Genomic DNA, 13,355 nt, shown 5'->3' with positions numbered 1-13,355 from the left:
GCGGGGAGAAGGGTGCAACAATGAATGAATGGAATTCCAAAATCTCTGTAGATGTTCATTGAAATGAAAAATAAACAAACTAAATTATAAAAAAAAAAAAGAATCACCAGCACTCAAGCACCATGCTGTGTTTGTGTCAAGGCTATAGATATTGGGACCCCAGAATGAATAAAAACTCCCTGATCTCATGTGGGGCCCAAAGAAAAGAAAAAAAGATCAAAAATCAAAATATACAAAATAAGCCAGGTGTTGAGGAGGGAAAGAGGACAGAAGTTTTTTGGGTGAGTGTAACTTTAGACACGCGGCTGGAGCCAGCCTCACAGGAAGGTGGAGTTTGAATAATCTGAGCATGTAAAACCACATTGTATGCACGGAATGGCTTTATTGTGTTGACTCAAGTGTGTTTATCCCTTGTTGTCATGGAATAAATGGCATCGCCCACCCCACAGCCCTTTCTTTGCATCCTGTCATCCAGCAGTGATTTATAAAGCTTGCATTTTGAAGAATAGTAGTTGCTTTGTTTCCCCCCATGTAGAAACCCCACACTCTTTTTTAAGAAGACACCTGGGACAGGGATGGGCTGAGGCAGGTCTTCCCTTCCCATTTCAAGGCTGTCATTTGGGAGGAAAGAACCCAAGATGGGAAAGGATTGTGTGAGCTGTGTTTTCAAGCCCCCTCCTCATGTCGCACTGAGGTAAAAGCAGAGATATTAATGGGAAGAGATGACATGGTAACATGGGCAGAGCCTGAGGTCTGAGATGAGAAGGAATGAGGAACAAATAGAGCAGTATATAAAGCCTAGAAAATGAAACAGAATGACAGATACCCATGGAAGCAGAAAGGGAAAAGACTGAGAGAGACTGTTGATTGAGCCTTGACTTGGTTTTGGGCACCTGGGTGATATAAATGGTTAAGCTCTTGACTGCTGACCAAAAAAGGTTGGTGGTTCAAATCCACCCCCAGGTGCTTAGAAGAAAGACCTTGCGACCTGCTTTTGAAAATCACTCCTGGAAAGCCCGCGGAGCAGTTCTACACCTGTGGGGTCTCCATGGGTCAGAGTGGGCTCCATGAGGCTTGTTTTGAGCTTGGGTGGTGTAGTCCCTCGGGGGTTGTGCTGCCAATCTAAAGGTCACTTTGGTGGGCCCCAAAAGGAGGTCACTTTTCCGTGGCAGCCCAGATCCACCGGTTACTCAGGAAGGGAAAGGTGGGTAGTCTCCTCCTGTGCAGGTGACAGCCTTGGAAACGCAGTGGAGAATCAGCTAGGAGTTGGGTCCAGCTCAGCACGAGTGAGAGCGAGCGAGTCAGTCATGTGTGTATCACGTGCTTTCCTTAAAAGTTAACACCCTTTGGCCTAGTGGTAAGACACTGCACTGCAATCCCAGAGGTATGCGGTTCAAATCCACCAGATGCTCTGCTGGAGAAGGAGGGGGCAATCTCCTCCTGTACCAGTCAGATCTGATTTGACGGTACATATAAAAAAAATAATACAATAAAAATACAAAAAGAAAAATAAAAAAATTCACACCCTTGGTAACAGCAGTCAGGAAATAAGGAGACACACTGGAAAAATCTGCAGTTAGGGACCTCTCCAGCTGAGGAGTAAGGATGTCAGTTTGAGGACTTAAGTTGTGATTGATTCAGGCCATGTTCTTTCTGATCACTTGCTATGCATCTGAGAGCTGAACAATGAATAAGGATGACGGGAAAAGAATTGGTGCCTTCGAGATGTGGTGTTGGAGAAGAGCACTAACATCCCATGAACGGCTAAGGGAACAAAACAGATACATCTTGGAGAGGGTTCAGCTGGAGTGCTCTTTGGGGGCAAGAATGATGAGGCTTTGCCTAACTTTCTTTGGGCCTATTGCCAGGAGGTGCTATTCTTTTGAGAAGGACATGATGCTGGGAAAGGTGGGAGGTCGGTGAAGGAGAGGAAGACCCTACACCAGGAGGATTGACATGGTGACCACTGCAATGGGCTCTTGTGTGTCAGGAAGTGTGAGGATGGCACAGGGTAAAAACAGGGGTCATATCTTTCGTTCAGAGGGTCACTGTGAGTCGTACTCAACTCTGTGGCACCTTACAACAACAACAACAACAACAACAACAACAACATGCTCTTATCCTCGTTTAACAGAGAAGGAAATGGAGACACAGGGGTGAAATAACCTGTCCACGCTTCCTCAGTCAGTGAAGGCAGAAGAAGGAGGAGAAGCAGGGAGTGAAGTCTGAGGCAGCCTGGATCGTTGCCCAGTTGGGTCTCTGGTACTCAGACTGGGCTCTGTTCTGATCCAGGTGCCCGGCAGACGTCACGACTCTCAGCCACATGAGTGACTCATGAGGGGTGACTTTGTTCCAGCACCTCTTTTCCCCCCTTGCATTGACTTCACGCCAACCGAGTGAGGTCACGCCTGCAGCTGCTTCCTGTCTGCAGAAATGTGTGTAGGAACCCACGTCCCCAGTGGTGGGAGGTAAAGCCTGGCCTTTCACACATGAACTTGAATGATTTGGGGACGGGGCAGCTCTTCTTGCCTGTTGGCTCAGTTGCCACTCCAGGGAACCCAGGTTTCTTGGAGGACTTCTGGATGCATCGAAGCATCCAGGTCTCTGCTTCTTTGATTTAAGCATCTGTGTGCCCGTGACATGGCCTTTTTGCCCTGGTGGATGGACAGGACCTCCCTTCCTGCGAGTGACGTTCTCCAGAGGATGATGGAGCTTTATTATTTGGGGATTTGTTGTGAAATGTCAGAAACTCACAATATTGGTTTTCTTTCTGACATATGAGCCCCAAAGTCTGTATATTTTTCTAGCGATGATTCTGGCTTCATTCATCTGCATCCGCTAGTCAGGTGTTACTAGGAAATGAGCCGGCACAGTTTGATTCGTAACTATTTGAATTTTATAGCAATCTTAGCTGAAGTCTGACTGTAAATCAGATTTTAGGCATAGAGCTGGCACAGTTTGATTTGTAACTATTTGAATTTTATAGCAATCTTAGCTGAAGTCTGACTGTAAATCAGATTTTAGGCATAGAAAAATACATTTCCTGATGATGGAGAAGTTTAAAACATATGGAATATATTTATTCTGCAAGATTCTTTTCCTGAAATTATGTGCTTGTTTCTGTGTCTGTTCTGCTGTACCACCCACGAGTCCCTGGTGGTGCAAACAGTTAGCTCTCGGCTGCAGGTTCAAGTCCACCCCTGCGTGCCTTGCAAGAAAGACCCGGTGAGCTCTGTACAAAACACAGCTGTTGAAAACCCTGCGAAGCCCGGTATCTGCTCTGACTCGCGTAGCGCCCCTGTGCATTGCAGTCAGTTGGACAGCAACTGGTTTACGGGAGCCTTCTACCAACAGAAGAGGAAGTGACTTTGCCAGTTTTGAAAGTGTTTTTTCTTGTCAGACTTCTAAGAGAGTGTCAGTTGGAAAGGTGGAGGGTCAGTGAACAAGAGGAAGACCCTTGCAAGATGGACAGACACCATGACTTCAGCAAGGGGTCAGGTGTGTTAGAGATACTGAGGATGGCACAGGATAGGAGAGAATTTAAATCTGTGTTCATAGGGTCACTGTGAGTCCTACTTGACTCAGCAACGACACAGCAACAACACAACACAACACAACACAAGAAGTTTGGTGGCTCAGTGATAAGGAATGGTGGTACTATCCCAAAGGTAGGTGGTTCAGATTCACCAGCAGCCCTGCCATGAAAGACGGGCTGTCTCCTTTCATGCCTTCTCTGCCCCTGGAGACCTGTTGGAGGGGTCAGCTCCAAGTCACTTCTGACGCAATCATGCAGAATAGCAATGATAGGGGACCTATTACTGTTTCCCGTGAAAAAGAATTTTTTTAAAAAAAATCGATGTGTGGCAAATAAATAAGCTCACGAATTAAATCTCTAAAAAAGTTTTTTTTTTATTTGACTAGACGTTTTACAAATCATGTTCATTGGGTTGTCACACAGTCACTCATCCACATTTAACTTTAGAAACATGGTCATCACTATTGCATTTGATCACTCACACATATTTGTATGACATTAACTGTAAGACTGCCGTTGTTAGATGCCACTGAGTTGACGATGACTCCCAGCGACCCTGTGAACAGCAGACCTGAACCCTTTCCTGTCCTGTGCGTCCTCACCTAGAGTACGTTACTTTAATTAATGAAGTACAGTGTTTAATCTGCCTAACGTTTTCATCAAAGAGACAATAACAGAAATTGAAGAAGACAATAAAATCATATCATAGACCCCATAGATTAGAAACCAGTACCTGCTTGCCTAAGCCTCCGTTTATGCCCTGGAGTCACTTCATGCTGGGACTCTGTAGGACGGAGAAGAATGGTGTATGGAGAACAACCTACAAATGACATTTTTATTTAAGTAGAAATCTTGGCCTGCCAGATCTTACAGGAAGTGTGTGTTCCTCACGTACAGTTCATAATTCCCACTTTCCTGGCGTATGCTTGTTTGGGATACCGATTAACCCTCACTGGGGCTGAATGAGCTCTGAAGGACCCAGCTAGCCTCACTTTCCTCCGTCAGCATCTGCAGTGCAGGTGTGGTCGCCTGCCTCGGAAACTTCTAGAAGGTGCACCGGGGAAGTCCAGCCCTTTCACTCTGGAGAGCAGTGGTGGTTTCCTCCAGTCAGCCCACTGGGCTGGCACTGTGTTCAGGGCCCTTTGTTCTTAAGCTGAGTAAACAATGCTTCGCATTCCAGCCCTTTATTTAATGTCATCAATAGCATACCTCAAGCACAGATTTTTCTTTTCTTTTTGGCAGTGTGTTAATGAATGTTTTGTTGAACCTTTTTCATCTCTTAAGGACTGAGATCTCCGATTTAATCTCTGCGTGCTTAAAATAAACTTTGGTGGCTAAGTTTACCCAAGCCCTTGTCTGAGATCTAGTCTTCTAGGCGGCCCACGCCTCAGAGGCTGGGCCTGGGTCACGTTCAAGAGCCATTGCCAAGTTTCTTGATCTTTAGACTTTTCTGGCTTATGACTGGAAGGTTTGGACAGTTGTTGAATGTTAGTTCTGTGATGCATCTCACTCACTCTCCCAGCCATCAAGTAGGAACTGACCTTTGAACAGATTTTCAGAGGCTGTAAATTACAAGGGGCAAGATTGCCCATCTTTCTTCCAGGGAGACACGCTGGTGGACTGGAGCTGCCCTGATGTGCCGCCTTTGGGTTAACTGCACAACTCTTTATGGCCTAAAATTTCCCATCTTTGTCCTGTGGAGCTACTGGTGGGTTTGAACCTCCAGAGAGGCCCTACACTTGGGTCAGCAGGACAGCTCCTTAGAGACTCTGCCACCAGAACTCCCTTGTATCTGTTGTTTGCTGTCGAGTCGGAATCCACTGACAGCTGACCCTCCAGTGGGTTTTCAGGGGCAGTAAATCGCACAGGAGGAGATTGCCCATATTTCTTCTGCAGAGCAACTGGTGGATTAGAACTGTCTGCCTTTGGGTTGGTAGTCCAACTCCTTAACACTAAGCCACCAGAGTTCCCTTGCATCTAGATTTGCAAAACAAAAGCTCTGCAGACTGGATTTCTTGCAGTGAATGCTGCCCCTTGAATAGGGGAAGAACAGGGCAGGGCCATAAGAGAGAAATAATGCTGTTCCCTCCCTTTTTCTCAGGCCCCGCTCTGCTCAGGGAGGTGGTGGGGTGGGGGTGGGGGGTCGGGGGGCACTCTCACAACCCTCTGGTGCTCAGATACTTACTTTTCCATGAACTCTTGCCCCGCAGCTGCTTGGGGCCTGATATGATGTAAACTTTTCAGCATTCTTTGCTGTCTTCAACTGGCTGAACCTTGTCATTTAAATGAGCCATGAGCTTCTGAGGAAGGTGCCCTGGTGCTAGAGTGCCGGGCTGCGAACTGAAAGGTTCTGATTCGAACCCTCAAGCCGTTGTGTGGGAGCAAGATGTGGCAGTCTGCTTCTGTAAGGCTTGATGACCTTGAACCCCACAAGGCAGTTCTCTAGGTTTGCTGCGAGTCACGGGGAACTTGATGCCGACGGACTTGTTTTGTTTGTTGGAACTTAAGGGGTTTGTTTTGGTTCTCCCCCCCCCACACCTCCCCGGGTAGTGCACATGGTTAATACACTCAAATTGTTGAGTGAAAGGTTGGAGATTCCAGAGGCAGCTCGGTAGAAAGTCCTGGCAGTCTACTTGAAGAAGGCCTTTGACTCACAGTGCTGCTCTGAACCACGTGGGGTCGCCAGGAGCAGGGCTCCTGTGATCTTCAGCCCAGTGATGATGCGTTTGGTTGTCAAGGAGATGACAGCTGACATCCTGTTCCTAGAACCTCTATCCCCTACATGTTAGGGGCCCTATTCCCTGCCCCCCCCCCCAAAATCATGGGGAAGAATGAAAGTAAGGTTTGTATTTTAAAAAATGTTGAAACTGTCTCACATACGTGTTTTCAAATTATAAAAATGAGGAACCTTCTTTCAGGAAGAATTATTTAGAGCCAAGCTGGCCAGGTGTGAACACTTAGCCGGTATATATAATTCTAATTTTTTTTTTCTTCCCTTGCTTTAGGATTGCCTTGTGGCTGAAATGGAAGATAAAGTTTTAACTGTTGTAAGTATATTTTCTCTGTTACTGTAAAATTCTCTTTCTAATGGTATTGGGGTTCACATTTATTGAAGCCGATGCACTGTGGCAAACTGTTTCAGGCTGTATTTTGGGCATTGTTTCTGTTAATTTGCATGAAACATTATGTAACAGACTAACACGCATAGAAGTGTCTTTGTGTAATTTTTTATAATTATTAATTTTAATGTAAGTTTACAGAGACTGAGGATTTCCACTCATTCATTGGTGCACTCTTCTCCCTGCCCACTCCTCCCTCCCCCTAGTTTGCACTTCTCTTTGAAAAGTAAAAGAAAAATTCTTTCATTGTTTTATAGTCCCTCCCCCCAAGTCCACTCCACCATGCAGCCTTTGCTCTGGACTTCTGTAATGACAATAATACCTAATCACATATCCCTTTTAAACAGTTCCCTCCCTCATCTGTTTCAATGCAGTATACATTATTGAACCCATCTTTCTCAGTCTCCCCCTAACTCTGATGTCAGTCTTGTTTTACAGCAGTGGCACCATGCAGTATTTGTCCTTTTGTGACTGAGATATTTCACTCAGCATAATGTCCTCCAGGGTCACCCATTTTGAATAACATTGCGTAAGTTCCTTTTTTTCCATGCCTTTGTGTAATTGAGGTGCACTGGTCTTTGTCTTTGGAGAGTCGTGGTAGCACAGAGGCTAAAGCACTGGGCTATGATTGGAACCCACCAGCCGGTCTCCGGTCGATGAGGTGGTAACCTGTTACCTAAGAGATTTACAGCTTTGGATCTGCTCGGAGCAGCTCTGCCCCACCTTGCAGGGTCCTCAGCAGTCACAATTGAGTTCAGGGTTGACAGCTGCTTTCTGTCTTTTTCCCACCACACGCTTTGTCAGGGTACAGTTACACTTAAATTACAACCTTGCACGCTGATCAAGGGTTAATCTGACCTGAAAATTTGACTTACGGATCATTTTGATTTAAAAAAAAAAATTCTTGGCAAAACCCAGCACTGGCGGTGGGATGCACAGCGCCTGTTTCGAGAGCCTCTGCATCATTGCTTCCTCCCTCCGACGTCAGCCAGGCTGTGTGCTCTCGATAAGCCCTTCCTCCCCCTGATGTGGAGGACTTTTGCGATGAAACAGCTATAAATATGTTTTCCATAAATAGGGAGGCTCAGCAACTTGGAAGAATTTGAAAAGTGTCACTTCTTAGATTCTCGCCCTTGGAAAAACCAATCACTCTTTGGAATTTCCTGATTCCTTTGGCAGTTTCATTTGGAAAGGTCGGGTGGATCTGGTCCACCTCGCTGCATGCCACCACCGTGACTTGCAGTGGAAACTGTGCCAAAGGAATCCGCGTTTAGAAATTTGCCTCGCTGATGTTTTTGGCATTTGGAGAGTGTGAGTAAGCATGAAACAGATTATAGACCTGTATGTAAAATGTGAAAACCCCTTGTTGAAGATGACACGGGACAAAATCAAAGGGACCATGGTATCGGCAGTGAGTTTTCGATGCAACACTTATTTTTGATAGGATGCCAAAATCATATCTCAAGGAAGAAGACAATGCTAAATTGCCCCTCTTTAAAAGTCAGCACTTCTGCTTTGTAAAAGATACTCTTAAAAGAATGAGAAGACAAACTAAAGACTGGGAGAAAGTGTTTGCAAAACACATATTTTAAAAAGGACTTGATCCAATATACACAAAGAACTCAAAAAATGAGGAAAACCAATGCCCAAACAAGGGAAAACAAAACAAAAAAAACCCCACCAAACAAAACCTCCAACTAAAACTGGGCAGAAATCTGAACACCTTACCAAAGAAGTACCCAGACGGCATGTAAGTGTGTAAAAAGATGTTTCAAATCACATGCTGCTACTGTTATGTGCCATCAGGTTGACTACAGTGTTTAGTGACCCTGTGCACAATGGCTCTGAGTCTTACCCTATCTCCAGCCAATCACACCATCTCTGGCATACCTGCTCCATTGCCACAGTCACTGTGTCAGTCCATTTTATGTAGGGTCATCCTGATGTCCTCCTCCAAAGATAGGTCCTTCCTGGCCACGTGCCCAAAGTATGTGAGATGGAGCTTCAAAATCCTTGCCTCCAAGGAGCAAACTGGTTTCACCCTCTCCAGGACAGATCTGTTTGTTCTCTTGGCAATTCACGGTATGTTCAATACTCTTCTCCAGTGAGCTCAAAGGCATTGATTCTTCTTGCATCTTTATTCATTGTACAGCTCTCAAGTTGTATAGCAAGCGACTGAAAAGACCATGGCCTGGGTCAGGCACACCTTAGTCTCTGAAGTGATGTTGTTGCTCTTTAGCACTCCAGAGAGGTTCTTGATATATGGTATTAACATATAGTAGATAAAATCAGTGAGATGCTACTGCATACCTGTTAGTATGGCTAAATTTAGAATACTGACAACATACAGTGTTGTCCAGAATGTGACAATAGGGACTCTCATTGATTGCTCATGGGAATGACCAGTGGGCCGACCCCTTTGGAAGGCAGTTGGGCAGTTTCTTAAACATAATCTTAACCATCAGAGCCAGCAACCACACTTCTAGGCATTCACTGAAATGGGCTGGAAACTTAAACCAAAGCCTGCAGACGAATGTAAACCAGCTTTCTTCATAATTGCCCCAAATTGGACACAGCCAAGCTAGCTTCTGCTCATTAAGTGGATAAACAAAACTGTGATACCATCATATAATAGAATGTTTTCCTGATAAAAAAGAAATGAATCATGAAAAGACATAGAGAAATCTTAAATGTGCTTTGCTGATTGAAGGAAGTCTCTCTGAAAAGGCTACATCTGTTAAGTTCAACCATGTGAGTCCTGTTGTTATTGTTGTTCCATGCCAACGAGTCACAACTGACTCATAGCTGGCCCTCCACCAGGGTGTAAATTGCACGGAAGAGATCGCTGGTGGATTTGAACCACGTAGCTTTGGATTGTCAGTGCAGCTCCTTACTCATTAGGCCACCAGAGCCCTGTGCGATGTTCTGGAAAAGAGAAATCTATCGTGACAGAGTTTCCTAGATTTATCCTTCTTTTTATGGAGTTTGCTCAGCTCCACAATCAATATTCTTAGCACCAGCAGTCAAGAAATCAAGACAAATTGCATTGGGGAAGTCTTCTGTGAGGGATCTCTCCAAGGTGCTAAAGAGCAATGATGTCAGTCTAGAGACTAAGGTACACCCGATCTGGGCCATGGTCTTCACAGTGGCTTGTTGTCCATCAGAGAGCTCGGCAGTGACTAAGGGTGGCAGAAGAAGAACCCATGCCTTTGAGTTGTGGTGCTGGAGAATAGTATTGAACATACCATGGACTACCAGGAGAAGAAACAGGCCTGTTTTACAGAGGGTGAAGCCAAGTTTCTCCTTGGAGGCAAGGGTTTTGAAGATCCATCTTACATACTTTGAGCCCATGTCCAGGAGGGACCAGCTCTAGAAGAAAGACATCATGCTTGGACGAGTGGAGGGATAGGACAGGAGAGGAAGACCCCGGATGAGATGGGTTGTCATATAACGGGCAGTGGGGTGAGGTGCGTCGAAGTCAGTGAGACAGGTTCTAGAGAGGGCAGAGTTGAGAGCTATTGTCGACAGGGTCTCTGTGAGTCACAGGCAGCTCAGGGACACATAACAACAGCACTAAGACAGAAAGATCAGTGGATACCAGGCATCCTTGGGACAGGGGGAGAGGTAAGTAGGAGATAGTAGTATAATGGATAAGGGATGGCGCTGCCAACCCACAGACAAGCAGTTTGAATCCACGAGCTGCTCCGTGCGAGAAAGATGGGCAGTCTCTTCCCGTGCGATCTACAACTTCCGAAAACCCACCAGAGAGTACGCTGTGAGTTGGTTCTGACCTGATGGCACTGAGCTGACCCACACCCACTGCCCTCGGGTCAGTTTGTCCTCATGGCAGCCCTGTGTTAGCTTTCGCAGGCTTTAAATCTCCATGGAGGAAACTGTTCACCTTTTCCTGTAGATTGGCGCCATGATGCTTTTATTTCAGCAGCCGTACATGTAACTCACTACACACTGGTGATTGTTATGGGAGTGAAAATATTGTAGGAGCTGTGGTGCTGCAGAGGTTAAACACATGGCTGCTAACCAAAAGGTCATTGGTTTGGATCCACCAGTGGCTCCACCGGACAAAAGACCTGTGGGTGAGCTTCTGTCAAGACTGCAGCGTGGGAAGCACTCGGGGAGGCTCTGCTTTGTTCTGCAGTGCTGCTGTGTGTCTCCATCAGCGTACGACAAGCAGCCCTACGCCACCGTGGGCGACACTCAGTGACAGACACAGGACCGTCCCATGAGACTTTACAACATTCAGCGTGAACCCCGATGAAAATGACAAACTTCAGCTCATAAGAATGTGTCCAATGGTTGATCCATTGTAAGCAACATTTCACACTCAGATGAGATGCTGCTGTTGGCACAGTGTGTAACAAGAGGGCAGGGTCTGGGCACTCTTTGTCCTTTTTGCACAAGGCTTCTGTAAACCTAAGCTTGTGCTGAAGTAAAAATAATCTCTGAATGTCCAACAAGAGGTGCAGCCAGAAAGAAAACTGTTTACCTCGTCAGTGTTTGGTGTTCAGAGAATGTGAGTGCTGACCTAGCAGCCGTTCAGGTGCCTGGGAATAGATGCTGTGCTGTATCTGCTGAAGGCGCTTGGTGCCTGTGCTGTGTACTCAGCGGTGGGGAAAAGGCTTCTTCGGAACAAAGCTGCCTGAGCAGCGTGACACCCACAAAGAGCAAATGCGGCGTGAAACACCACGCCTCGCTGAGCGCTCTTGTCCAAACGCTTGCCACCCGTGTCCAGAGATACAGGTGAAGTGTGTAGCTTTAACTCCGCTTCAGATGAATCTTGTTAATGATTGAACCTTCTTTTCCAATTCTAGGTCAAGGTTTTAAATGGCATCTGTGACAAAACAATCCGCTCTACGGCAGATTCTGTCATGAGCCAGTGTGCGTGTCTGGAGGAGGTCCACCTGCCAAACATTAAACCCGGGGAAGGCCTGGTAAGAGCTGACCAGGGGTTCTTTTCTGGTCACAACACACAGCACAGTGCTTTTCTTCTGCTCCTTCAAATTCTACGTTACTTCCCCTAGAATTGTGAGGAAAATGCAGTGTCTTCATTAAAGGGAGTTCTGGTGGCCTACTGGTAAGGAGTAGTGCTGCTGTCCCGAAGGCATGCGGTTCAAATCCACCAGATGCTCCGAGGGAGAATGATGGGTAATCTCCTCCTGTGCAATTAGGTACCTCCAAAAACTCGCTGAAGGGTCAATTCTGACTCGATGGCACACAACACAACACCCATGACAATGGTGTATTAGGTCAACTATTGGGTTGCTAACAAAAGGAGCAGAAACTTGAATCTAGCCGCTCCCTGGGAGAAGACAGGCAGTCTCCCGTTTAGACGTGTGGCCTCAGAAACCCGACAGAGGTCACAGGAGTAAGCATCAGCTCGGTGTCCATGGGCTTGGCCTTGGGGGGAGGCCCCCATTTTGTAGTCAGGTTCTTGCCACCTTGAGCTCCGTTGATGTGTTTTCTGTCTTCAGGGTATAAAAAGAAATACAGCTTTAAAACTGTGCACTCACGTCTAGAAGGAACTGTCTTACCAGTTTTATTTTTAGGATTTCTCAGTGCAAGATAGAAAACATCGGCACAAAATAGCAAAGATGGTTTCTGAGGGGGAAATAACCAGCATCTGTGCAGAGTGTCTGTATTAGCCCACAGGGAGGAGGTGGGATGGGGCTGGTTGAAGGCATTGTGTGCTTTCTTCAGAGTGGTTCACTGCCCCTTAGTCAGGAGTCCTGGGCTGTGTGAACTATGAACTGTGAACTGTACCCAGTCAGGCCCTGAGAAAGCGTATGGGTGATCACACGGAGCCCAGATGCCCATGCCCGCTGCATCATTCCTTTGCTGAAATTTAAAAGTGGGAGTTTTGGGGCCAATGATTAGGTTAGGGGTAGAGCCTTTGAGCCAGAGAGAAGCAAGTTGGGTAAACCCAGCGTCCAGGTGACTCCCCCGGTTTACCTGTCGGTCTCTTCATGAGTCAGAAGAGAATAGTGGCTGCCCTGTTTGTGGTTAGTTCCCACTGAGTTGTTTCTGCTTGTGGTGACCTGTGTGTGGAGTAGAACTTCATCAGAGGGTTTTCAGGAGGGCTCGAACCACTAACCTCTTGGCCGGTAGTTAAGCATTTGCTCCCCACCGCTGTTGTCCCCAGGGATGCTGTGATTGTTGTTGTTGGTGCCCTGGAGTCCGCTGTGCCTCATGGGTTCCCTCTGCCCAGCAGCACTGCGTGGTCCTGCACCAGTCCTCCGCTCTGTGCTGTGCCCAGACCCAATGCTGCGGTCACTCTGTCAGCCACCTCGCTGAGATGCTTCCTCCCTTTTGCCAGCCCTCTGCTTTCCTGGCCTTAACCTCCTCCAAGGGCTGGCCTCTCCTGATAGAGCCACTGGTTATCACGGGTAACGTGGAGGGTCCTTGGTCTTAACTTTCCTTCTCCTCTGAATGTGCCTTTGCTGCTGCCTTTAAAAAAAATTTTATTATTAATTTTAATGAAAATTTACAGAGACTTTGGATTTCCATTCATTCATTGTTGCACTTTTCTCCCAGTGACCCCCCTCCCCCCACTTCACTCTTTTCTTTGACAAGTAAAAGAAAAAAATCTTTCATTGGTATACAATCCCTCCCCCTTCAAGTCCACTCCACTATGCAGCCTTCATTCTGGATCCTGTCATGAAAATAACACCTAATCATGTATCTCT

The 13,355-nt window shown here is 46.5% G+C and overlaps 1 protein-coding gene across 1 annotated transcript in view; it reads left to right on the top strand.

Moving 5' to 3' along the window:
- Positions 1-13,355, top strand: part of CNKSR3 (CNKSR family member 3) — a 144,300-nt gene that overhangs the window by 104,286 nt on the left and 26,659 nt on the right. Inside the window, exons 5-6 of the mRNA XM_006882751.1 lie at positions 6,541-6,582; positions 11,484-11,603. Of these exons, the coding sequence (XP_006882813.1) occupies positions 6,541-6,582; positions 11,484-11,603 (162 nt within the window). The remainder of the gene's footprint in view (positions 1-6,540; positions 6,583-11,483; positions 11,604-13,355) is intronic.

The sequence above is a fragment of the Elephantulus edwardii genome, unplaced genomic scaffold (genome assembly GCF_000299155.1).
Source record: "Elephantulus edwardii isolate Elephantulus edwardi_28Jun2011 unplaced genomic scaffold, EleEdw1.0 scaffold00024, whole genome shotgun sequence".
Classification (NCBI taxonomy): domain Eukaryota; kingdom Metazoa; phylum Chordata; class Mammalia; order Macroscelidea; family Macroscelididae; genus Elephantulus; species Elephantulus edwardii.
This window is presented reverse-complemented; position numbering and strand designations above follow the sequence as displayed.